Below are 25,638 nucleotides of genomic sequence, written 5' to 3'. Positions count from 1 at the left end.
TCACCGCTATGTGGTGGCAAGCAGGCAGTCGGAGGAGAACTCCAGTGAAGTTATGACCATGGATTGGCCCTCCAGATCCCCCAATCTTAATCCAATTGAGCATTTATGGGATGCTGTCGATGCTGGTGCACGCTTCATGAACCCCATACCAATTACACAAGACCAATTGTGGATAGCAGTGTAAGATGCGTGGGTCCAGATCCCTCCAGAAAGATTCCAACACCCTGTAGAGTCCGTACCAATTACACAAGACCAAATGCGGATAGCAGTGTAAGATGCATGGGTCCAGATCCCTCCAGAAAGATTCCAACACCTTGTACAGTCAATGTCTCGCCATATTGCTGCCGTTTTGAAGACTCGTTGAGGAGCAACCCATTATTAACATCACATTCAGTGTCTTTCCATGACTTTTGGCCACTCTGTGTATAAAAAGCCTGAGCCTCTAAAAATGTGACACATTTGCCTGTAATTTATAGTACTTGGGCTAATACCTGAATGACAGCCGAGTTGTTCAAAGACTGGTATTTTCTTCATTTCGTTCAGCTGCAAAATAATATTTTAGAAAACTAGGAGTACCTAAAATTTTAAGGTGGTTCTCGTCCTCAACAATTGCCGTCTTTACTTTCCAGAATCTGAGCTAGTGTCAGGTAATATTTTTTGCACATATCTTCCTCCTAATGTTACGTCATTGATAAACCCATGGACCAAGGGGTCAAACAAAATTTGAAGTACAAGTGCAGAGGAATGTTGGTTCAAGAACTACCGAGTTCGGACTGCAGCATGAAAGATTTCCAACTTAATTTCACCATTAAAGAAGCTATTTTTACAGCTGCAATTGCTAGGTCGATGTGAAAAATATAACATTGCACAGGGCCTGGAGAAAATTATGGCCTATACTGACAGAAAAAACCGGAAAAGGATGAAGATGATAAACCCACAACTGACCATTCTGAAATTGTAAATGCAATAAATTGTGCTTCCAATAATGGATTGAGTGCCCTTTCAGTAGAAGAAATTCATGGACAGATTGACTTTGATAAAAATGTGACTTTAAAATAATAATAATAATAATAATAATAATAATAATAATAATAATAATAATAATAATAATAATAATAATAATAATAATAATCTCTATCTGTTAGGTCATCATCCCAGAGGCTGGTTGGATCCTCAAATAGCACCACCAAAGGTTATGCGGTCATAAGGAAACCCCAAAAAACCAATGGCAGCACCAAAATGAGGTGTACTAGGCAAGACTAGGAGTGAGGTAGTTTGCCATTGCTTTCCTCACTGGGTCAGAAAGTACTATTGCAGCATGACTGACCCTATGAGCAGCACTTTTCATAACACGCAGATGCACTAGTCATGCTCTGACTGTCATTACTCAGCACTACTCATTCCCCAGCAAATTCCATATTGTCACAGCCATGGATGTTGACTGGGACTTTGGTGGAAGCTACACTTTATTCTGGCCTGTACCAAGAGATGGATGCAAAAGTACTGTATTCATCAAGAAGTGACAGCAGGCAATGATGATAATAATAATAATAATAATAATAATAATAATAATAATAACAAGAAGAAGAAGTAGTGACTGACGATGTGATAATCTGAAGAGTTTTTTTTAACCCTACAGAATACACGAGAAACAGAGTGATGAAGAAGAAATTCCTACACCGTACATCTCATGGGATGAGGCTTCAGAAGCCTTGAACACCTTTGTGGGATTCACAGAGAGGAGCCAGAAATACAATGTTGCTGAAGTTATGAATCTCCACAGTATACAAAATAATTTCTGTCAAAGAAAGGAGCTCAATCCAAGAAAAAGGTTAATATCCCTACAATGTTTCAAAAGGCTCAAAAGAAAATTCAAGCTCTTTCATCATTGGAAGATGATACCAGTCCGACATGTTTCACACCCTTGACGTCATCAAACATCTGTGCTAGGTCTATAGACAGTGATTCAGATTGAACTGCACCAAACTCTTGGCAACAAATTTTTATTTATGCACAGCTTCAGTGCTTATTTATTTAATTTCATATATTTCATACAGTGTACAGTAATAGGCCTACAAAAGTGATTGCAAAAGCTGTGAGCCTTTAACTGATTTAACTGTGCAGTACAACACTATATCTGATTTTTAATTCAACTTTTCATTATTTAATACTGTAATATCTGGATTTGTGTTTAAATAATTTGGCATATAAATTTTTGTACGTTGAAACTGTACTTTTATTTATATATCCTTGTTTAAAACAGTTTTGTTTAAATGACCTTGATAATCCGGCACGTAGAAATAATAATAATAATAATAATAATAATAATAATAATAATAATAATAATAGTAAAGTAAGTAAACTCATGTCCTCATCCCGAGGTGGTGCAGCTCTTATCAGGCACACCCCCATTGGAGGTGAGCTGCATGTACAATTTCAATCACATACCAGCCCTCCTGCCATTCTTTAATTTCTGACAGTACCGAGAATCGAACCCGGGCCCCCGAGGACGGCAGCTAATTACACTAACTGTTACGCTACAGAGTCACTCACAATATTATTATTATTATTATTATTATTATTATTATTATTAATAATAATAATAATAATAATAATAATGGTATGGCCTCAGCTACTGTGTGCAGACATTTCAATTTGACGCCATCTGGCTGTCTGCTCGTCAATTTCGACGTTCCGTTTTACTCTAGGCCCACTAGATGGCAGACCGAGTAAACCGAAACTCTCTTGGGCATCTATGGCTGAGATTTAATGAATTTTGTCAGGTAAACACCAAGTGTGTCACCAGAGATCATTTACATGCCGACATTGTACGACATGGAGTGTCTAATGGACTTTTTCCCGCCCTTCAAAAATCCGACTACCTCTGCCGGGTATGAACCCGCTATCTTGGGATCCGGAGGCCAACACTCTAAAAACTGATCCACAGAAGCAGCTACTTAGAAATGAAAACGTCAACACAGGATAGGGTGGCATGGAGTTCTGCACCAAATGAGTCCATGGACTGACGACTCAAACAACAACTACTACTACTTACTACCATTATGACTACTACTACAACAGCACAACTTTATCTCATTTCTACAGTCTTCTTTATAATTTTCACTTGGTGTAGCCAGCTGTAGTACCCGTTGTTAACGGGACAATCATATAGCACGTGCAAAGTTATGTAACTTCCCAGCTATTTTACACCAATATTCAAGCATACTGTTCTACTCGGGACACAGCAGTAATCCCATCTATTGGAGATGAGTGCCACAAAACACATCACAACAATGGTCAATGTAATGTTATTGTTGATCAGTTTTATGAGCTTTCGACCTTGTAGGCCTTCACATTTAGTTTTCTTCCCATTCTGTGATATTAGGGCATGTAATATAAAGGGAATCCTTCCGTCTTTCATATTCTTCAAGCGATCGTTCCTTTACAACCTTTTCTCATTTATGATAATTATATTTTCCTAGTCAAAATGGACCGATGACCACGCAGTTTTACATCTTAAGACAATCATGACAAAAACCATCGCGAGTTAATACGATTGAACAATATTTCCATGCTAGCATAGCACTGTTTGGTGTTGATACGGAAAAACTGTACAAGACATAACTGATGGAAAATTGTATTCTCTTTAACTTCTTTTATGTAGACTTTTCAATAGGATCAATAACTACCATTTCATTAGCGTAAATAAAATCATTTATAGGCTAGATTGTAGTGGCTTATTCTCTGATTTTTACATACTGATTTTCATTAAATTCTGTTCACCCATTTTCTCATGGGAGCACTGATATGGACTTAGCAACAAAAATCAAAATACATCTGTTACCATAGCCAGTACGGTAAAAATGAATAAACCGGCTGAGTTGGCTGTGCGATTAAGGGTGTGCAACTATTAGCTTGCATGCGGGAGATAGTGGCTTCGAACTCCACCGTCGGCAGCCCTGAAGATGGTTTTCCGTGGTTTCCCATTCACACCAGACAACTGTAACTTAATTAAGGCCACGGCCACTTTGTACCCACTCCTAGCCCTTTCCTTCCCCATCGTCGCCAGAACCCCTCTCTGTAGTGTCAGTGCAACGTAAGGCAAATTTAAAAAATAACAAAAAAAAAATAAAATAAAAAATGAATAAGGCATAAATGATTGGAAATTTTGTCCTATAGGACTTTAGTTATCTAGTAAAATATTTATTGAAAGGACCACTAATAACATACGTCCAAATTAGCCTCATTCCTTGTTTAAGAATGGAAACCCAACTTTGAAGTGTGTGAAGGCAAAATAAACATTGTCTCATTATATGAATTTATATGGTGTGTTTATATGGCCGGATGCTCTTCCTGACGTCAACCGCAGTTCACAGTTGAGGAGCTTATGAAGATAAAATGAATGTTGGTGAAAGACATCGGGTAAATAGCTGGAAAGAAACGGCATAAAAGCTGTCCCAGCATTTGCCTGGAAGTAAAAATGGCAAATCACAGAAAATCATTCTCAGGAAAACTGGCAGTGGGTATCGAGCTCCCACGGCTCCCGAATGCTTGGCTCCAGGGTCGTAGCTCGGCTACTCTGCGCAGTACACGCTAATCCACTATTACGAAATATACATACAGAAGCTAGTTTCAGTGACGTTTTGGTTTTATTTTATGTCCTTGTTCGTCAAAAAGTGAAAATTAGTCAAAAAATGATCACAAGTTGAACCCACGCTCTGCACAAATAACATAAAATAGTCTATAGGGTATGTTTCAGTATCGATGTTTAACGGCAACATTGGCCCTCGATCAATATTATGAACAGAAATAATAGCCGTAGTTCCAGGACTGTTATAACATACTTACATTGGTCATCTGACGAGAAGTCAGTGGTTGCGGGGTTAAGGGGGTATGAGGGGTAAACATGGCTGCCGCACATGTGCCCATCTCAAGTCTCAAGACCCGACAATGAACATCTGTTCCGCCTGCGGTTACTCTTGCGGAATGAGGTGCTGTTCTGAAGCTTCGAAGTGGTAGTGCAATCGTCCTTCAGTTACACATTCAGCCTATTACAATTATACCTATTTGCTCGCATATGATATTTTTAGTGCGTGATATATGCAGGGATTTGTGTGCAAAAGATCGTATTCCCAAAAAATAATGTAAAATTTGCATTAGGCTATTGAAACAAGACAACTGGCATACTTACCCTATTGATTGTCACTGTCTTCAGTCTCTGAGCTATTCTTGCGTGCATCATTTTTGTCACCATCCCATACCACATCATCCTGACTTCCGTCCAATGCATTTGTAATGCCCGTCTTCAAGAAACTGTTCACAATAACGTCTGTCGACACCATAATCCATGCCTGCATAACCCAATCACACACAAGTTCAACTGATGGCCTCTTTATTTTACCTGCAGGCATCAGCAAATGCTCCCCTCCTATCATCCATTCGGTGTACAATTAACATATTATTATAATCTTGACCATGATGGTCAGGATTGGATCCGTATTGACTTAGTAACAGTAAATATGTTGGAAGATGGTCCGCCTAGTCAATACTTCCAACATATTTACAATTTACATATGTTGTCCTTGAAGGCCTTATTGAACGAAACATCTAAGGGCTGTAGACAATGTGTGGATCCACCAGGAATTACAAGATCAGTTTTAATTTCTTGAAGACATTTCTTCGTGTCTTCCACCAAGTGTCTGCGGAAACTGTCCCACACTAGCATTGCTGGGCGTTGAAGCAGTGTCCCTGGCCGTGCTCTCCACACCGCAAGGACTCAGTCCTGGACAAGAGCTGTATCCATCCATCCTTTCTCTTGAACCCATACGTGAATTCCTTTGGAAAACTTTGCTTTAGGCACTGTTTTTCTTTAAAAATAACGTACAGTGACAATTTTGTTCCATCTGCGGTTATTGCTAGTATGACAGTGCAATGCTGTTTTTCACACCCAGTTGTACGTACAAGCACGGTAGATTCTTCCTTCTTGTTGATAGTGGTGTTGCATGGCATGTTGAAGTTTATCGGGGTTTGATCTGCACTGCCAATGTCAGATAAGAGGTAATTGTTTTTCTTCCACATTGCTATCACATGTCGATGAAAATCTATGATTTTGTCGCTGAAATAGCTTGGCATTCTCTGGGAGAGAGATGTTCGCCTTCGCAGACACAATCCCTTTCGTGTTATGAATGTACGAATCCAACCCTGGCTCGCTTTCAGATCTGAACAGATGATTCCTCCTTTAATTGCTAGTTTGTGCGCTTTGAAATGTAGCATCTCATGCAAGATACTAAAGCCATCATTTCGCAACTCGGTAATGTAATGAAGCAACTCATCTTCCAGCACAGAAAACTTACTAGTTTTCGGCCCTCTGAATGCCTTACGTGTTCGGTTGGTGGTTTCTAGCGCAGTTTTATGTTTAAAGTTTACGCCAGTAGCGAACATTAAACTCAGTCACGCTGCATTCTCGACCGGCAGCTCAGTTACCATGTTCTTCAGCATATTTTATCAGGTTCAGTTTAAACCCAGTTGTATAACTCCCATATTTTTCCATAACTTAAAGATCGACCTACACAAGAACACAAAACTGAGAAAGAACAATGAAATATGAAGACAGAATACTGGTACTTATCGACAATACAACAAACGGACGATACCTAATACCACGATCACTTGACTGCCTGGACAGGGAAACACTCCCATTTCATGTTATCAGCTCTGCTGGATAGGTAGCGATAAGCATATTGACAAAGACGGAAGAGTGAGAGGGATGGCTGAGTGTGACTGACTGGCTACGAATGCGGCCTTGGGGCGGGGGTTTGCGAGTTAGGTATTTTTGTTACAACAGTTAGCCTCAACCGTTCTGCAGGTAGAAAGAAATGCAGCTTCTTCTTGTACTGTCACGTACAAAGTACTGTAACAGCAATTGGTACGGTAACGTTATTTAATGTGGGCACGTCGTGTGTGTACCGCATGTCTTTACGACGTCAGATATTAATGCGAGTTAGGTGCGGGGATTTTCTCCCCTGCAATTTCAAATATTAAAAAGTGGGAACGAGCTACACACATGAAGAGTTATATGCAAGCAAATACGGTAAGTACTGCATATGAACAAGTTAATAGTGAACACGTATCTGTTTCAGAGAGTTTGCATTGTCTGTCACGACCAATGTTTATAGTTTAGAGTGTAGTACCTGTTACTTGTGCTGTACCTACACGCGACTTCTCGTGAGAAACAGATAGTGCGTTCCATCCACTCTGTCGCTGCAAGTGCCACTTGTGTGGTTGTTGCTCTCAGATGCACGGAAGAAAAAATTTTTGAGTTCAGAGTCACATGCACTGAAATCTGACACTTCTTTGTATCATCCAATACTGACATTATATCGGTACTGCTAATCGGTTTTTGTGACGCTATTTCACTGGAAAACTGCAAAAATATGTAATAAGTATGTGCACAATAAACTACTACATGCAAAGTATTACACAACTCTCACTAACAGGAGAAAAAATATTGCAAGATGTTGAGGGGATTTCCCTCACCAGTAGAGTTGAAGAAATAACTTCTATCATCCATGAGCATATTTGGCACATCCTTGGCTAGTAAAGCCACGAAATTTGAAAGGAGCATATATGTTCCGCCCATGAAACATTTCAGTTTAGATCTTTCCTAAGCTACCATTTCACTCGGCATGAATAAAAATTGTGTATAGCCTAGATTGTAGAGCCTCATTCTGCGATTTAATATACCGATTTTCATTAAAATCTCTTCAGCCATTTTCTCCTGATACATGTACAGACAGACTGAAAAGTGCATTTCCTTCTTATTGTGGATACGACCAATACAGAAATATCGTTCTTTTTAAATTCTGAGCAATATACAGACAAAACTCTTATTTACTAGGCCATTTTTATGAAGCAATATTGATCAAATGGCATAAACTCTTTAAAAAATATATATATCTCTGCTTTCTCTTTTACTACATTTATGGTTAAAGGACATAATATTAATCACACAGGCTGCAAACAGCATTTACACTTGTTTTTACTTATTACAAGAAGTGTGGTAAAGCTAACTTTTAAAAGGAGTATTCATCCAGTCTTGAGGTTACATTTTTAATAGAGAAACCAACTCAAAGTTAGCATTACCACAGCTCCTGCAGTAGGTCAAAATTGCACAACTTTTAAATTATTTTTTGACAATACATTTCACTTCCGAGATATTTGAAAGAAAAAAAAACCCAACTTATTTTGGTCTGCAATATGAAAATTTAAGCATTGAAATCAAGTGACATTTGACCTTAATAAGAAACACCTAGGTTTTATACTTCTTCTAGTTATGGTTCCCTGCTTATCACTTCAGATTTTTATCTTACTTCTGATTTTGCTCGATATGCAGTTTTTCTTTATCTTATACTAACGACTAATATGAATAGATGGACAACAGTTTGTGTGGAAGATGCTGGATGGCCCTGCCGGAAATGTAATTTGATGGTGCTTGCATTCTTGAATAAGACTGTCAAGTTCTTTAAAATAGCACTTATTAAACACAACTCTTTAGGTTCATTTAGATAACGACCTTAACCTTAAACTGATGTTAGAAGATACCTAGCTGAACTACATTAAAAACATTTACACAGTGATCGTAGACACTCTCAAAATGATTTGAAGATATCATTTATGTTACTCATCTGAAATGAACGCGTTCTTTGCTGGTGACCCTTGACGCCTACGACTATAAAACAAACAATTGAAGGCAACCAAACTGACAGCCATGCTCGCAGGCACGAGAGGGTTGATAGTCCTGCCCGCAACCCAAGTGATGTCCTGAGCAGTAAATAAATGCTGACAGGTTTAAAGGTGATATCAAAAAATTTAAAATTTTAGAAACAAAGGTTAAACAGTAGCAATTTAGGAAACACAAGTAAGCTAACAGATATCAAGGACTCTAAGGACCAGGCCATGTAATTAACAAAACTTATTATGAATGGAAGATTCCCTAATTGGGTTCCCAGAGACAGGAAAACAAAGAAAATTAAAGTTACACAAGTTGCTGCTTGTTGTTTAAAGGGGCCTAACATTTAGGTCATTGGCCCAGTTACACAAGTTATTTTACAAATAATGTGTTAAGGCTGCTTGCCCCGAAAAAACAAAAGCGTGATAGCGCTGAAAATAACTTTTTTGATTAAATTATATCATCAGAGATGCGAGACTGCACCACAAAATCCCTGTAAAGGAACAGGTTAAGTTAAGACATGTTAAAGAAAATGAAACTAACATTATCCAGTTTCCTAGGCCGGAATTTCCCCTCAGAGCGAGAGATCTGAACAGAGGATCAAGATGAGAATAGCCAACGCTGGCTTTGCATCTTAAAATATAATCCCCCCCCCCCAGTTTGCATGGGTCTCCTTCCAGAACAAGGGAAGCAAACAACCAATGACGTGCAGGATTTGACCGGAGCAGACTGCACATCTTCTTAACATGAGGGTTGAATGTTCTAACACCCTCTGGCATTTACCAGAACCCCTGAACCAACGGAGGATGAGGAGGATCACAAGCTCTCTTCATTTGTTTGTCAACAAAATCTACAGTGTCCTGCTCATCCTAAAAAAATGAAAGAAGTGGATCCCACAGATCTAATCATCTGTCTAAAACACCCTGCTAAGGATAACCATCTTGTGCGCACATGCTTCAACAACTTCTTTGTTTCTTTTCCATGCATACTTTGAAATTTCTTAGGACATTCTTTTCTTTTGGCAACCTTTTCTAAGTAATAGAAAATATCGACAAGAATCTTATCCATTCTAACTGGTAAACTTGCAGTGGGTTTTTTAGCAGCTGCAACCAATACCAAAAATATCCTGGTGAGTTTCTTTCGAAACCGCTAGAACTCAATTCTTCTGCCCTATCATAACAAGAGCATTGTCTGAACAGAATGCCAGACAGTTCTTAATTGGGACTTTAGTTATTTCGAACAGTGACAATAGCAGCTTTCCTATGTTGCACCCTGTCAAATCACCTTCCCATGCTGGTACTGATAAAACAGAACTTAAAATTCTTTCTCGAGCAGCATCATAAAAAGTAACCATTTAGGAATACAACTTGGAATAAAAAGGACAGCTCTGTAAACAAGTAACAATGTCCCGTGTTGCAGTACGCACCATTTCATTTAGGATACACATTGTTTTTGTGCAATCACAACCATACTTTTTTTTGTGATTTCCAACGTAGGGATATCTTTCTGAACAAAGTTCCTGCATGATCAGCTGCACTAAATAGAATATTGTGTTCCACTAAAAAAAATAATAATAAAAAAAAAAGTAAGTAAACAAACACTCAGCCTTGATTACATTGTAAACATTATCTCCAGCTTTGGCAAAATAAATAAATAAATAAATAAATAAATAAATAAATAAATAAATAAATAAATAAATAAATAAATAAATAAATCAATAAATAAATCAATAAATAAATAAATAAATAAATAAATAAATAAATAAATAAATAAATAAATAAATGTATGTATGTTTATTTTCTGATTTTTCTTCCCCTTCCTTTGATGTCAATTTACCAAGATGTTTACCATATTTTACTTGATTAGTCGGGTCGTTTTTACTGCCGTGTGCTATGTTAATATCACAAGAACACATGGTACAAAACCCAAATTTGTCACCTTTTCTAGATTTCTGTATACATGGAAAACTCAAACACCTGATGATGTTTTTTTCAAAAATTTACTCTTGATTACCGATAAACAACATGATGATTAGACAATACAAGCAATAAACACAATTCATGTTACTCCACAACTTCTTAACTTCAGCTTTGCAATAAGTCACAATGAATATAAAGCAAATTAAGCGACAAACATAATTCATATGAATTTCTGTAACTACAACATGACCTATGCTTTGTAATTCGTGGTGAATAACAAAGCAAATTAAGCGACAAACATAATTCACATGATTTTCTGTAACTACAACATGACCTATGCTTTGTAATTCGTGGTGAATAACAAAAGAAGTATTTTTTATACAGGATGGTAAAGGTTATCGAACGAATCAATGCTGCAAAGAACAAGCGAACAGTCATCCAAGAGTCAGTCTCTTTCAACACAAACAAATTGATATTGATCGACTAGGATGCAGGACACATCTCGTATTCCCCAGTCGAAGACTGAGACAATCAGATGAATATAAATAAGAGTGATGTATCGAATATTTGCTGATCACACAGCATGTATCGGCGGCCTGCGAAAGCTTGTTCTGGCGAGAACTTTAAAAAATCTTGGTACGTAAAATATCATAGTTTATCCGTAAAACCGTAAAACACACTGTCTTTCCGCAAAATATTATGGAAAAACTGTAAAATTTGGCAGGTATGTAATAATAATCCTTTACAGTATAAGTTAATTTGTTGTATTTTGTAGTACTCAATGTTCTTTGATTACATTTAATCCTGAGTGTTATAAATTACAGAACTGTTTTAGTGTGTTAAATAACATACAGTAAGTGTTAATATCACATCCGTTAAATGGGCAATTTTTCTTCAGGTCTTGCAATACTTTGCAAATGTATGAAAGTCTACAATTTTAACATGGCACCAGCAGCAGCAGCAGCAGCAGTAGTAGTAGTTTCAAAGAAAACAGAAGCCGTCACAAGGGGGAAAAATCCCTCTTACAAATTTTCATTTACAATATATATCACATTCAAAGAATCTTTTGTGATGACCAAGTTTTCAATGTTCTCCCCAGAAATTTTCGTCGGCTGGGTGGCAGAAATGAGTAGCCAGACGGGGAATACTACGTAAAAAATCAGTAAGATAAAATTTCAATTTATTTATTCAATTTATTTCAACGTTCTGTTTTAATCTAGGCCTACTAGACGGCAGAGTAAACCCAATCTTTCTTGGGTGTCTATGGATGAGTTTTAATTAATTTTGTTGGGTGAACACCAAATATGACGCCAGAGATCTTTTACATCATACGATATCGAGTACTACTACCTCTGCCAGGTTTGAACCCGCACTTTACCATTGATCCACAGAGGGCATTAACAGTAAACATTCAATTGCAAAATTGAACTATTTTGGTGTTATCATGAAGAAGATGTTGTAGTGTACTACTGCTCGTTTATAATCAAACACCAGGGTATATCATAGGCATACGGGTTTGAGATGTCATGAGGAATCGAGTGCTCTCATGCAATTCCACGCTAATCCAGACACCGCTCGCGCACAACACAACGTTATAGTCAAGTTAAACATTTAAACTCCAATGTAATTGATAGAATTATGCTGACAATAATGATTTATCATTTAAATAAATAGTTTTACAGTAAAAAGCCGATGATCGGAAGCCATACTTTACGTTTTAATTTGGGGCACCCATGACTCAAGTAAGTATTAATATTACGTAATGACCACGTATATAGGTTATAGAATCCGGGCGGTCTGTAAAAACAGCAGGGCGGAGTGCCCACGAAAAAGGTCCTAGGGAGAACACTAGTTTTCATAAATAAACATGTTCAGCAAAGAAACTTTCTTTTACACATCAATCCATAAAAAAGAAAAGTGTCCATAAAAAGAATTGCACAATCTTACCTTTCCTTTCCGTCTTGTTCGTGGTGGAGAAACTGAATCAACACTGCTAATAGAGACTGACTGCAGTGAGCCACGATCACTACCAAAATTTGCTGCTGTACTCAAAACAGAGCGTTTTGGAGAGACAGTGGCAGTGCTCCCTGCACGTGCTACATTACTTGAAGGGGAATCAAATACATCATCCATATCAGCTGGGCTACTAACAGAAATATCTTCATTATTTGTTAAGGATGGTGCTGAATTTCTTGGATTCAATGAAATGGCAGCTGTTGAATTGGCAAGCTGTGTGTCATCAGCATCAGATGTTCTCAAAGTACTATCAGTGTTCATATCAAGATTTTGTTGGAATTTTGAAATATAACGCAGAAAAATCTTGTCATTTATTTCCTGAAATAAAAAAGAGAAAATAATCTTGAGGTTTATAACAGTTAGAGTTTTGAGAGAACTCTTCAGTGATATTGACTAAACAATTTACAACATTATTAGAAAATAAACTGTTGGTCACTTTCAGTATATGAAGTAGGAAAGTACTGTATATCGCTAGTCTAGCACAGAAATTTTGGACATAAAAAAAATAATTTATAAGACTCAGTTCAGAGATTTTGTTACATTTTCTTGGGTGGTTATAATTAAGGACTCATTCATTAACTACTGCATTCACAGAAAGCTTAAATATTGCTGTTACTGGGCGAGTTGACAGGTCGTGTAGCCGTGAGCTTGCATTCAGGAGATGATAAACTCAAACTGCACTGTCAGCAGCCCTGAGGAAGGTTTTTCCATTTACACACAGGCAAATGCTGGAACTGTACCTTATTTACGGCCACAGCTGCTACCTTGCAAATCCTAGCACTTTCCTGTTGTAAAACCTTTGATGCGTTAGTGTGATGGTTAAACCAATAGCAAAATTACTGTTAGTGCAGAGGTAAAGATTTAGAGCCTGGGATTGTAAAAATAATACAAGCAAGCTTCAAGAGTCAAAATCTATGGTTATTTCTCTGAAGAATTCAACATCACAGGACTAAGACAAACGTTATCAATCTTTAGTGGAAAGTTCCACCTTTACAACATAAAAGTTATTTTATTCATTTCAAAATAACATATACTTATTAAAATAGAATATTTTTCATCCATATCTGGGACATAATAAGCTAATTAGTGAAGGAAAAAATAATTGGAACAAGGATAATATAAAACACTTGATGAATAAAGTGTGATTCGACTGGCAAATCAGTTAATGGTAATTTGGTTAAAATACAATACTATGTCAAAAGTTAACATACAGGGGAATTGAAAATATGTACAGTGAAGACTGAATCCACATCTAAAACATGTGTTTAGAGCTTGAAGATTAATTACACACATTAAAAGTTTTTAATCATGTGATACTGTCGTTGAATAAGCTTCACACTGTGTTGATCTCGGAGAAATTAATTTCAAGTCTCTTATGGTTGAAGGTCGATCCCGTTACATGATGAGTTGTAGGAGGAACTTTTTTTTTTTTTTGAAAAATGCACTGACTGGGTGCCAGGTCTTGCCAACAGATGTAAAAATAGGCATCTCCGCTGGTCTCATGTTGTTCGACTCTGTCTGTGTGCTGCCACCAACTGAGCTATGTGTATGAATACATACATCTGCTATGTTTTTCATAACCAAATTCTGTCAAGACAAGCACAAGGGGTTGAAAGAAAGCTACCATCCATGTGTATGTTTGGGCTGATGCACGTGTTTTCAACACAGATACAATACTAGGAGGAAGGCAGTGTTGAGTGCAATACGAGGCCCGGTCTGAGTCAGCCGTGAGCAGTGTCAGAGGATTAGGGCGCAACCAAACCACAAGAGTCGCTTTCCATCTTGTACACAATTAGGCCTAGTCCATTTCATCTGGCAAAAAATTCCTCTTTCCACCACTTCAAGGCTGAATGTTACGACAACTTGTATAGCTACACACTACTGTTTTAATTGTTTATAGAAAATTTTTAAGATTCCTTTATTTTAGGATAGTTTTTAAGTGGTTTTTCATGAACACATCTTTTACATCAAGAGGTGCCAAATAATGACTAAGAAGAGAAAATCACTGACTCCTTAAGACATTTAACCTTTTATTAGCCAAGGACAAGTTTTTAAAAATATTTATTAATACAGGTAAAATAATGAAGCAAGAGCAGCTTGTAAATGTAGAAAGAAGGCTTATCAGAAACGGCTCCAAACAAGGGTTGATGCAGACAGGGAATTGTACGTAGATGAAAGAAACGGAGCGAAACAAATAGTTGTTGAATCCAAAAAGAAGTTCTGAGAAGATTTTGGCAAGGTCAAGCAGCAGGGAAACCTTTCTGGACAGTAATAAAGAATCTTAGAAAGGGAGGGAAAAAGGAAATGAACAGTGTTTTGGGTAATTCAGGTGAACTCATAATAGATCCCAGGGAATCACTGGACAGGTGGGGGGATTATTTTGAAAATCTCTATGTAAAAGGAATTCTTCCTGGTGGTGTTGCGAACAACCGAGATCATGGGGAGGAGGAGAATGATGTTGATGAAGTTACGCTTGAGGAAGTGGAAGATTTTTTTTTTTTTTTTTTTTTTTTTTTTTTTACTAAACGTGGTAAATAAACTCTGTTGTCATAAAGCAGCAGGAATAGACGAAATTAGACCTGAAATGGTGACGTATAGTGGGAAGGCAGGGATGATATGGCTTCATAGCATTAAAAAAGCATTGAATGTTGGTAAGGTACCTTCAGATTGGACAAAAGCAGTAATTGCACCTACCTATAAGCAAGGGAACAGGAAGGATTGCAACAAATATCGAGGTATCTTATTGACTGGTATACCAGGCAAAGTATTCACTGGCATCTTGGAAGTCAGGGTGCGATCAGTGGTTGAGAGGAAGTTGGATGAAAACCAGTATGGTTTGAGACCACAGAGGGGCTGTCAGGATCAGATTTTCAGTATACGGGAGGTAATTGAAAAATGCTACGAGAGGAATAGACAGTAATGTTTATGTTTCGCAGATCCAGAGAAAGCATATGACAGGGTACTGAGGGAAAAGACGTTTGCCATACTAGGGGACTATGGGATTAAGGGTAGATTATTAAAATCAATCAAAGGCATTTAGCCTATGTTGATATTGGGCTGTAGTGATGGTAGAATGAGTTCCTGGTTCAGGGTACTTACAGGGGTTAGACAAGGCTGTAATCATTCACCTTTGTTGTTCGTAGTTTACGTGGATCGTCTGCTGAAAGGTATAATGTGGCAGGGAGTGATTCAGTTAGGTGGCAATGTAGTAAGCAGTCTGGCCTATGCTGACAACTTGGTCTTAATGGCAGATTGTGCTGAAAGCTTGCAGTCTAATATCTTGGAACTTGAAAATAGGTGCAATAAGTATGGTATGAAAATTAGCCTTTTGAAGACTAAACTGATGTCCGTAGGTAAGAAATCCAAGAGAACTGAATGTCAGATTGGTGATACAAAGCTGGAACAGGTAGATAATTTCAAGTATTTAGGATGTGTGTTCTCCGAGGATGATAATATAGTAAGTGAGATTGAATCAAGGTGCAGTAAAGCTAATGCAATGAGCTCACAGTTGCAATCAACAGTATTCTGTAAGAAGGAAATCAGATCCCGAAAGAAATTATCTTTACATCAGTCTGTTCCCAGATCAACTTTGGTTTCCGGGAGCAAAAGCTGGGTGGTCTCAGGATAACTTATCCGTAAGTTAGAAGTTGTTGTTGCTATTTTGCTGTCGACACAGATAGGTCTTATGGCGATGATGGGACAGGAAAGGCCTAGGAATTGGAAGGAAGCAGCTGTGGCCTTAATTAAGGTACAGTCCCAACATTTGCCTGGTGAGAAAGTGGGAAGCCACAGAAAACTATCTTCAGGGCTGCCGACAGTGAGGTTCGAACCCACTATCTCCTGGATGCAAGCTCACAGCTGCGCGCTCCTAACCACACGGCCAACTCACCCGGTTAAGTTAGAAGTAACAGACATGAAAGTAGCGAGAACGATTGCTGGTACAAACAGGTGGGATCAATGACAGGAGGGTATTCGGAATGCGGAGATAAGGCTAAATTAGGAATGAACTTGAAGGATGTAGCTGTACGCACAAAGCAGCTTCGGTGGTGGGGTTACGTGAGGCGAATGGAGGAGGATAGGTTACCTAGGAGAATAATGGACTCTTATGGAGAGTAAGAGAAGTAGAGGGAGACAAAGACGACGATGGTTAGACTCAGTTTTTAACGATTTAAAGATAAGAGGTATAGAACGAAATGAGGCCACAGCGCTAGTTGCAGACAGAAGATTGTGACGACGTTTAGTATATTTACCGAGGCTTGCAGACTGAACGGTGAAAGGCATAACCGCCTATAATGATGATGGATGGATGTGTTTTGCCTATGTTACTTGTTTCTGTATATAACTATCAATGATGATGATTGTTGTTTAAAGGGACCTTTCATCTAGGTCACTGGCCTCTAATGGTAACAAATGATACGAAATGCAATGACAATTTAAAATTCCAAAATTCATTCACTAACCAGAATTCAAAATGTGATGATGAATATGGATGAATATGAATTTAAAGCAATCAGTGGATCTGACCCACAATGCCTCACCTTCCCAGAAACTATATTACTGACCAAGGGACTGCTTCCAAAGCACAATCCTGAATCGAGGATGCTTGTTGTCTAAAGGGGTCCAAATCTACGTCAACGGCCCCTCATAATGCTACTTATCGTTAGTAAAGTAGAACCATGGTATTTGTCATGTTGCGGTACTAATCAAAAGTAGCATAGACTTGCGGTATTCCACACATTATGGTACTACTCACAGGTAATGTAATATGCACATGTAACACAGACCTATGATGTTTCTCACATTGTGGCGCCATTTACAGGCAACGCAAACCTATGGTGTTTCTCACGTAAGTGTATTAATCACAGGGACTCATACTATCCCATGGTGTTCCTCACAAAGCGAGTACTAATCATAGGCAAGGCAGACCCATGGTGTCGCTCATATAGTGGTACTAATCACAGGTACTGTAAAACTCACCTTGATTCACACACTGTTGCTACTAATCACAAACCTATTGTGTACTGAACAGAGTTGTACTACGCGCAAGTAAATGCGACCCATGGTGTTCCTCGCATGGTGATACCAATTACAAGTAGTCTCATGGTTCTAATTCGATCATCCCTGGGTTACCCCTTTTAGTTGCCTCTTACGACAGACAGGGGATACCGTGGGTGTATTCTTCGCCTGCACCCCCCACCCACAGGGGGATGTGTGTCTGGTCTGCGAGAACTATTTTATTTCGCTCAAGTCCGCCGGCAAGCTAGTTAGGACCCCCCTATCTGCCACCTGGGACGCGCCACGCGAGAGTATCACCTTTCCCCCTGCTACGCCAGCACAGTAGGTTCATGGATTTAACTATCATTCAGGATCATGGCTGAAGATGTTTTCCATGGAAAATTAAACATGTACCAGTCCGGCCCCGTGGTGTAGGGGGGAGCGCGTCCGCCTGTCACCTGGCGGCCCCGGGTTCGATTCCCGGCTGGGTCAGGGGTTTTTAATTGTAAATGATTAATATCTCTGGCCTGGGGACTGGGTATTTGTGTCGTCCTTAACATTCCATTCCTCACATTCAACACTTTACACTTCCACAATTTCCAAATACACGCAGGTTCCTAACATAGGGTGCAAGTAGGGGCAAAAGATTTTTCTAGGACAAATAACATTTAAAAAAAACCAACCAACCATGTACTAACAAAAAGTGTTTTAAGAATAAATTAATGTTACTGTTGTAAGATTTAAAGTGGTGGAAAGGGGAACTTCTCAAAAATGTACAAGTTGGATATTGTTATATATAATAACTCCACCACGGATCAAGATGAAATTTATTATTTGTAGTGCTGCTATGATGTCAAAACATCTTGCATGGGCAAAGGAGCACAAGATTTTTTAGGGGTACAATCTGCTTTACGTTGCACCAACACAGACAGGTCTTAATGGCGATGAAGGGACAGGAAATGGCTGGGAGTGGGAAGGAAGCGTGGTCTTATTTAAGGTACAGCCCCTGCATCTGTCTGGTGTAAAAATGGGAAACAACGGAAAATCATCTTCAGGGCTGCCGACAGTGGGGTTTGAACTATCTCCCAAATGCAAGCTCACAGTTCACACTGCTAACCGCACAGCCGACGTGAGGGGCACAAACATAGAGATTTGGACTTCTGGAAATCAGTGAGCATCATTAAAGCAGACAGTCTTATAATATCACAAGCATGCATTACACTAGCTGGTAGTGAAACTCTGCATGTCAAAATACCGTATTTAATTCATTGCTCCTGTTCTTACAGTCAGAAGAAAAAAGTGTTGGGGTCCAATATAAGAGAGCCTCCCGTTTTGTACGATGAACATATAACTTTTAGACCTAAATACTGTATTTACTCACGTAACGCACGCCATTGCATAATGGATGGACTCCAGTTTTCCCTTAAAATGTTGAAAAAAGTTTTCTTGCTTAATGGACGCATTTCATTTTACTAAAAAATGGATGGACTATTGTATGCTATACAACTAGCAAATGGGAATCAATGCCTACACACTCAGTTGTGTTGAACACACAATACCGTATACTTCACACGAAGCAAAGCAATTATTTCCTTAGCGTACAGTATGTGTAAAGGAGATGACAGTGCACAGTATTTTTAGAATGTCGGCAGTAAATATTGATGGCGAGAAATGAAGCAAAGATGAGTTCATATTCAAATTCATAGTTTTGAACAACAGTGCATAACAAACTCTAACCGTGACTGATTCATGTTAATGCACACAAAATAACCCAGTATTGTTGTAATGGTTGCAGTAGTCTGTTGAGTTGATAAAATGCTTTTTTGCAATGGATATGAATAGGTTAAAATATTCAACTGGCACAGAAAATTCATAATGTTTAGTTTTATCAATAATTACTGCCATACTTTATTTCCGATTTTAAGTTACAGAATGCCATATACCATCCGTGTTTCATTACATTAGCTACAAAGCTGATGCTGGTTGTTGATTATAGATCTATTGTAGACTTGTTTGTACAGACCATAAATACATTGTTTGTAGCCACTATTGATTTGCAACATCACTATTCATGGTATAGATTATTTCACATTCAAGCTGCTTGTTTTAATAAGTCTTATTTTTCCATTATAAATTCTACCTCGCATGAAAGAGGCTCCCTAGATTTTTGTTATAAAAATTGGAAAAGGAAAGAGAGTGTATTTTTGACGATAGAGATTCAATATTTTTACTGCTTCCAAAGCTCTTTGTTGAATCACATCATGAGTTATGGCAAAACCATCATTTCTCAACTGAGTTGTATATTCTAGCACTCAGGTTATCTACCTTTTTGATTAAAAAAACCCCACCACTTTGCACTTTGATTTGTTGCTTTCAGTTTCTCTTCTTTTGATTGTGACAATACCTGATCATTTTAGGTTGCATATCAAATTCTTTGACTGTTGGTTTCAAACATTTTGTACAAAAGACAGCTTTTAATTTGAAAGCTGTGGTAAAACTGCAATTCGTGTTTATCATGCTATTCAACTCCATATTTAAAAAGATCCTCCACCACACTCCACTAGGACGTGGAATCGTTGGTCTTCTTTGACAATTTTTTAAAATTTTCCTTGTCATGTAAAGCCAGGGAGGGTCTAAAACACGAGTATAGATGGTACTTATGGACAGTAATGCACCATAAAGAATGCTCTTGAACACTGAAGGGCACTTTCAGAAACTGTTGCATTCCAGTGGATTTCCTCCCTGTTTGACAGGACAGAAATGAAATAGCAGCTTCAAATATATTTGCTGAAAACTTTCTTTGCTCAAAAGGCAAGAAAGCAGTTGCCGAACAGCCTGACGCAAAAATAACGGATTATCCATGAAATGTGAAAAGAACTTCGATGATATATTCTTATATTGTGATTTTTAACTTGTATAACACTTATTTTTCCTCCTCTGCGAACCATGTGACCTTGCCGCGGTGGAGAGGCTTGCGTGTCCCAATGATGCAGATAGCCGAGCCGCAGGTGCAACCATATCGGATGGGTATCTGTTGAGAGACCAGACTAACGAATGGTTCATCGAAAGGGGGGTAGCAGCCTTTCGGTAGTTGCAAAGGCGGCAGTCTAGATGATTGACTGATACAGCCTTGTACTAATACTCAACATGGCTTAGCTGTGTTGATACTGCTACAAGGCTGAAAGCAACAGGAAACTACAGCCGAAACTACCTCCTGAGGACATGCAGCTCTCTCTGTATGAATGATGTACTGATGATGGCTTCCTCCCGGGTAAAATATTCCGGAGGTAAACTAGTCCCCCATTTGGATCTCCGGGTGGGGACTACACGAGAGGGGGCGATCATCAGGAAGATGGATACTGACACTCTGCGAGTCGGAGCGTGGAATGTTAGAAGCTTGAATCATTGTGCTAGGTTAGAGAATTTGAAAAGGAAGATGGATAGGCTAAACTTAGATGTAGTTGGTATAAGTGAAGTACGTTGGCAGGAAGAACAAGATTTTTGGTCAGGCGACTACCGAATTATCAACACAAAATCAAACAGGGGAAATGCAGCAGTTGGTTGAATAATGAATAAGAAAATAGGGCAGCGGGTAAGCTACTATGACCAGCATAGTGAAAGTTTTATTGTCGTCAAGATAGACACCAAACCAATGCCCATCACAATAGTGCAGGTCTATATGCCTACTAGTTCAGCGGATGATGAAGAAATGGAAAGAATATATGAGGAGATCTAATACAATATGTAAAAGGTGACGAGAATCTAATTTTGATGGGAGACTGGAATGCAGTGGTAGGCCAAGGAAGAGAAGGTAGTACAGTAGGAGAATTTGGATTGGGACAAAGGAACGAAAGAGGAAGTCGGCTGGTTGAATTCTGCACTGATCATAATTTAGTCCTTGCCAATACTTGGTTCAAACACCACAAACGACGGCTGTATACGTGGACGAGACCTGGAGACACTGGAAGGTATCAAATAGACTTCATTATGATTAGGCAGAGATTCAGAAACCAGGTGTTGGATTGCAAAACTTTCCCAGGAGCAGACATGGACTCTGTCCACAACTTGTTGGTCATGAAATGCCATCTGAAGCTGAAGAAATTGAAGAAAGGAAAGAATGCAAAAAGATGGGATCTAGACAAGTTGAAAGAAAAGAGTGTGACGGATTGTTTACAGGAACATGTTGCACAAGGACTAAATGAAAAGGCTGAAGGAAACACTATAGAGGAAGAGTGGGGAGTCATGAAAAATGAAGTCAGTAGGGCTACTGAAGAAATGTTAGGAAGGAAGAAACGATCAACTAAGAATCAGTGGATAACTCAGGAGATACTAGACCTGATTGATGAATGACGAAAATACAAGAATGCTAGAAATGAAGAGGGCAGAAACGAATACAGGCGATTAAAGAATCAAGTGGATAGAAATTGCAAGGTAGCTAAGGAAGAACGGCTGAAGGAGAAGTGTGAGGATGTCGAAGGCTGTATGGTCCTGGGAAGGTAGATGCTGCATACAGAAAAATCAAGGAAACCTTTGGAGAAAGGAAATCTAGGTGTATGAATATTAAGAGCTCAGATGGAAAGCCACTTCTAGAGAAAGAAGACAAAGCAGAATGATGGCAGGAGCATATTCAACAGTTGTATCAAGGTAAAGATGTAGATAATTTGGTTCTGGAACATGAAGAGGCTGTTGATGCTGATGAAATGGGAGACCCAATTTTGAGGTCAGAGTTTGACAGAGCTGTGAGTGACCTAAATAGGAACAAGGCACCTGGAATTGATGACATTCCGTCTGAATTACTGACTGCCTTAGGAGAAACCAGCATGGCAAGGTTATTTCATTTAGTGTGCAAGATGTATGAGACAGGAGAAGTCCCATCCGATTTTCGGCAGAATGTTGTTATACCTATTCCCAAGAAAGCCGGTGCTGACAGGTGTGAAAACTATCGCACCATTAGTTTAGTATCTCATGCCTGCAAAATTTTAACACGCATTATTTACAGAAGAATGGAAAAACAAGTTGAAGCGAGTTGGGAGAAGATCAATTTGGCTTCAGAAGAAATGTAGGAACACGTGAAGCAATCCTGACATTACGTCTGATCTTAGAGGATCGAATCAAGAAGGACAAGCCCACATACATGGCATTCGTAGATCTAGAAAAGGCATTCGATAATGTTGATTGGACCAAGCTATTTATGATTCGGAAGATGATAGGGATCAGATACCGAGAACGAAGAATTATCTACAATCTGTATAAAAATCAGTCTGCAGTGATAAGAATCGAGGGCTTTGAAAAAGAAGCAGCAATCCAGAAAGGAGTGAGGCAAGGTTGCAGTTTGTCCCCTCTCCTTTTCAATGTTTACATAGAACAGGCAGTAAAGGAAATCAAAGAGAAATTTGGAAAGGGAATCACAGTCCAAGGAGAGGAAATCAAAACCTTGAGATTTGCCGATGATATTGTTATTTTATCTGAGACTGCAGAAGATCTCGAGAAGTTGCTGAAGGGTATGGATGAAGTCTTGGGTAAGGAGTACAAGATGAAAATAAATAAGTCCAAAACAAAAGTAATGGAGTGCAGTCGAACGAAGGCAGGTGATGCAGGAAATATTAGATTAGGAAATGAAGTCTTAAAGGAAGTAGATGAATACTGTTACTTGGGTAGTAAAATAACTAATGATGGCAGAAGTAAGGAGGACATAAAATGCACACTAAGAAAAGCAAGGAAGAGCTTTCTTAAGAAAAGAAATTTGCTCACTTCAAACATTGATATCGGAATTAGAAAGATGTTTTCGAAGACTTTTGTGTGGAGCGTGGCATTGTATGGAAGTGAAACATGGACGATAACTAGCTCAGAAAGAAAGAGAATAGAAGCTTTTGAAATGTGGTATTACAGAAGAATGCTGAAGGTGAGATGGATAGATCAAATCACGAATGAAGAGATACAGAATCGAATTGGTGAGAGGAGATCGATTTGGCTAAATTTGACGAGAAGAAGAGATAGAATGACAGGACACATCTTAAGACACCCAGGACTTGTTCAGTTGGTTTTTGAAGGAAGTGTAGGTGGTAAGAACGGTAGGGGTAGACCAAGGTATGAATATGACAAGCAGATCAGAGCAGATGTAGGATGCAATAGTTACGTAGAAATGAAAAGGTTAGCACATGATAGGGTGGCATGGAGAGCTGCATCAAACCAGTCTATGGACTGATGACTCAAACACAACACTTATTTTATGTCATGACTTCTTTCAACATTATAATTTTGGCTGAAGAGGGTCTCTAGAGAGACTGTATCTAGTCCTGAATCTATGTAATTATTGTTACAATAAATGAGTATTGAATAGGTGGAAACCTTTTAGCTCTTGCTTTTACATTTGTAATTGCTCTTCAGTACGAATCATCATGAAGTTTATTGCTTATGACTGCTGTGCATTTACAAAGAATTGACATTTAGCATTCCAGCACGTACCCACTATGCCAGGTTCTCGATTCCTTAATTGAATTACTTGGATCACCACTTACAGTTGATGCCATGTAGGAAATTGCCAAGCAAAAGCTGACAGGATTGAAGAGGCTGTATGCCAGTCTACAAGTGATCAGTTCTTACACGGCATACTTCTTACTGAAGAACTCTCTCTTTATTATAAGAATTATTACTTCCTGCAGACCACATCTTCATGATTACTTCCTTATTTTCCTGCTCAAGCTGACGATTTGACATGAAGTAGCCTGGAGTCTCCAATCAATATACCATTTGAGGAAAGTAACTGGATCCTGATGTGTTTACCAATAAAATTTGGAAGCCTTGGAATTCATAGGTAAACCAATATTACCATTCCCACATTTGTTGCTTCTGCCTATGGATTATCTGACTTTATCAAGTATCTGTTCTCTGATTACGGTGACGATGTATGTCGTATGACTGATGCAAGATATGACTGGAATGCCATGACCAATAATTTGAACCTTCCAGCATCCCTGGATTCACAAAGAAGTTGGGATATGATAAACATCCGTCGAATTGTCGACTCCTCGATTCTGTTACGACAATCAGACACTGATCGAACATGACATCTCGGTCTTCAGGAAAAGGAAGCAGGCTCATGGTTTAATGCTTTTCCATCGACTGATGTGGCCACTCTAATGGATAATACGTAATTTAAAACTGCAGTCGTGTATGTCGAAGTTGAATATGTGGAGCGGATGTAGATATTTATGGCAGTCATGCTTTACGTTACCCTAAAAGTGCTGGGTGATTTTCTAGACACTTCAATTAAACTGGTCGACAAAAATGAACCTTTTTCCTTTTGCAAGAATAAAACTAAGATATTCTAGAAGTATTCTTCATGCTGAATTCAAATATGTCAGTTTTTCCCCATCAGGCAGGAGTTTTGTGGGATATCTATTTGAATTTTTTAATAATTTTTACAGGGAACTATTCAATGTGTAAGACTGGCCTCATTGCAGATGGCAAATTTGGATACGTAAATGTAAATTTTGATTTAAATGCGATTCTTTTCATAATCAGTAAACAAGAAAACGATCGCTTCGATGATCCTTCGGCTCCCTCCAAATTAAGGGAATTGCAAATGGCATATGTGTAGTACCATTTTTTCACCTAGTCAGCAGTCCAACACATGAAACACAGCATATATTTGGGGCCCAGCTCTCCTGATCAAAATCACGCACTCGACAGTCCAAGTAATAACACTCTTTCGCAAGTCTTGTGAAATGTCGACTCTGAGATTTGAAGGTCAACTCAGCACAAATATAACAGAAAATATCTGCATGATTTACATACTTTCTTGCCATGATGGAAAAACAAAACACTAAAACACAACAAACACAATACACTGTAAACAGAAAGGAAGAAAATATTTCACTAGTGATATTTGTGCTAACACGCTCACAGTCTGCTCAATACTGACACATCACAATGCCAGATTAATAGGTCCTTTCAAATACAGCGTATTTCAGTGCTATT

The 25,638-nt window shown here is 38.6% G+C and overlaps 1 protein-coding gene across 2 annotated transcripts in view; it reads right to left on the bottom strand.

Moving 5' to 3' along the window:
• The window catches only part of Cap-G (Chromosome associated protein G), a 312,952-nt gene that overhangs the window by 19,041 nt on the left and 268,273 nt on the right, over window positions 1-25,638 (bottom strand). For both annotated transcript variants that reach the window (XM_067143890.2, XM_068224995.1), the window contains one exon: window positions 12,595-12,981. In XM_067143890.2, the coding sequence (XP_066999991.1) occupies window positions 12,595-12,981 (387 nt within the window). The remainder of the gene's footprint in view (window positions 1-12,594; window positions 12,982-25,638) is intronic.

The sequence above is a fragment of the Anabrus simplex genome, chromosome 1 (genome assembly GCF_040414725.1).
Source record: "Anabrus simplex isolate iqAnaSimp1 chromosome 1, ASM4041472v1, whole genome shotgun sequence".
Lineage (NCBI taxonomy): Eukaryota > Metazoa > Arthropoda > Insecta > Orthoptera > Tettigoniidae > Anabrus > Anabrus simplex.
This window is presented reverse-complemented; position numbering and strand designations above follow the sequence as displayed.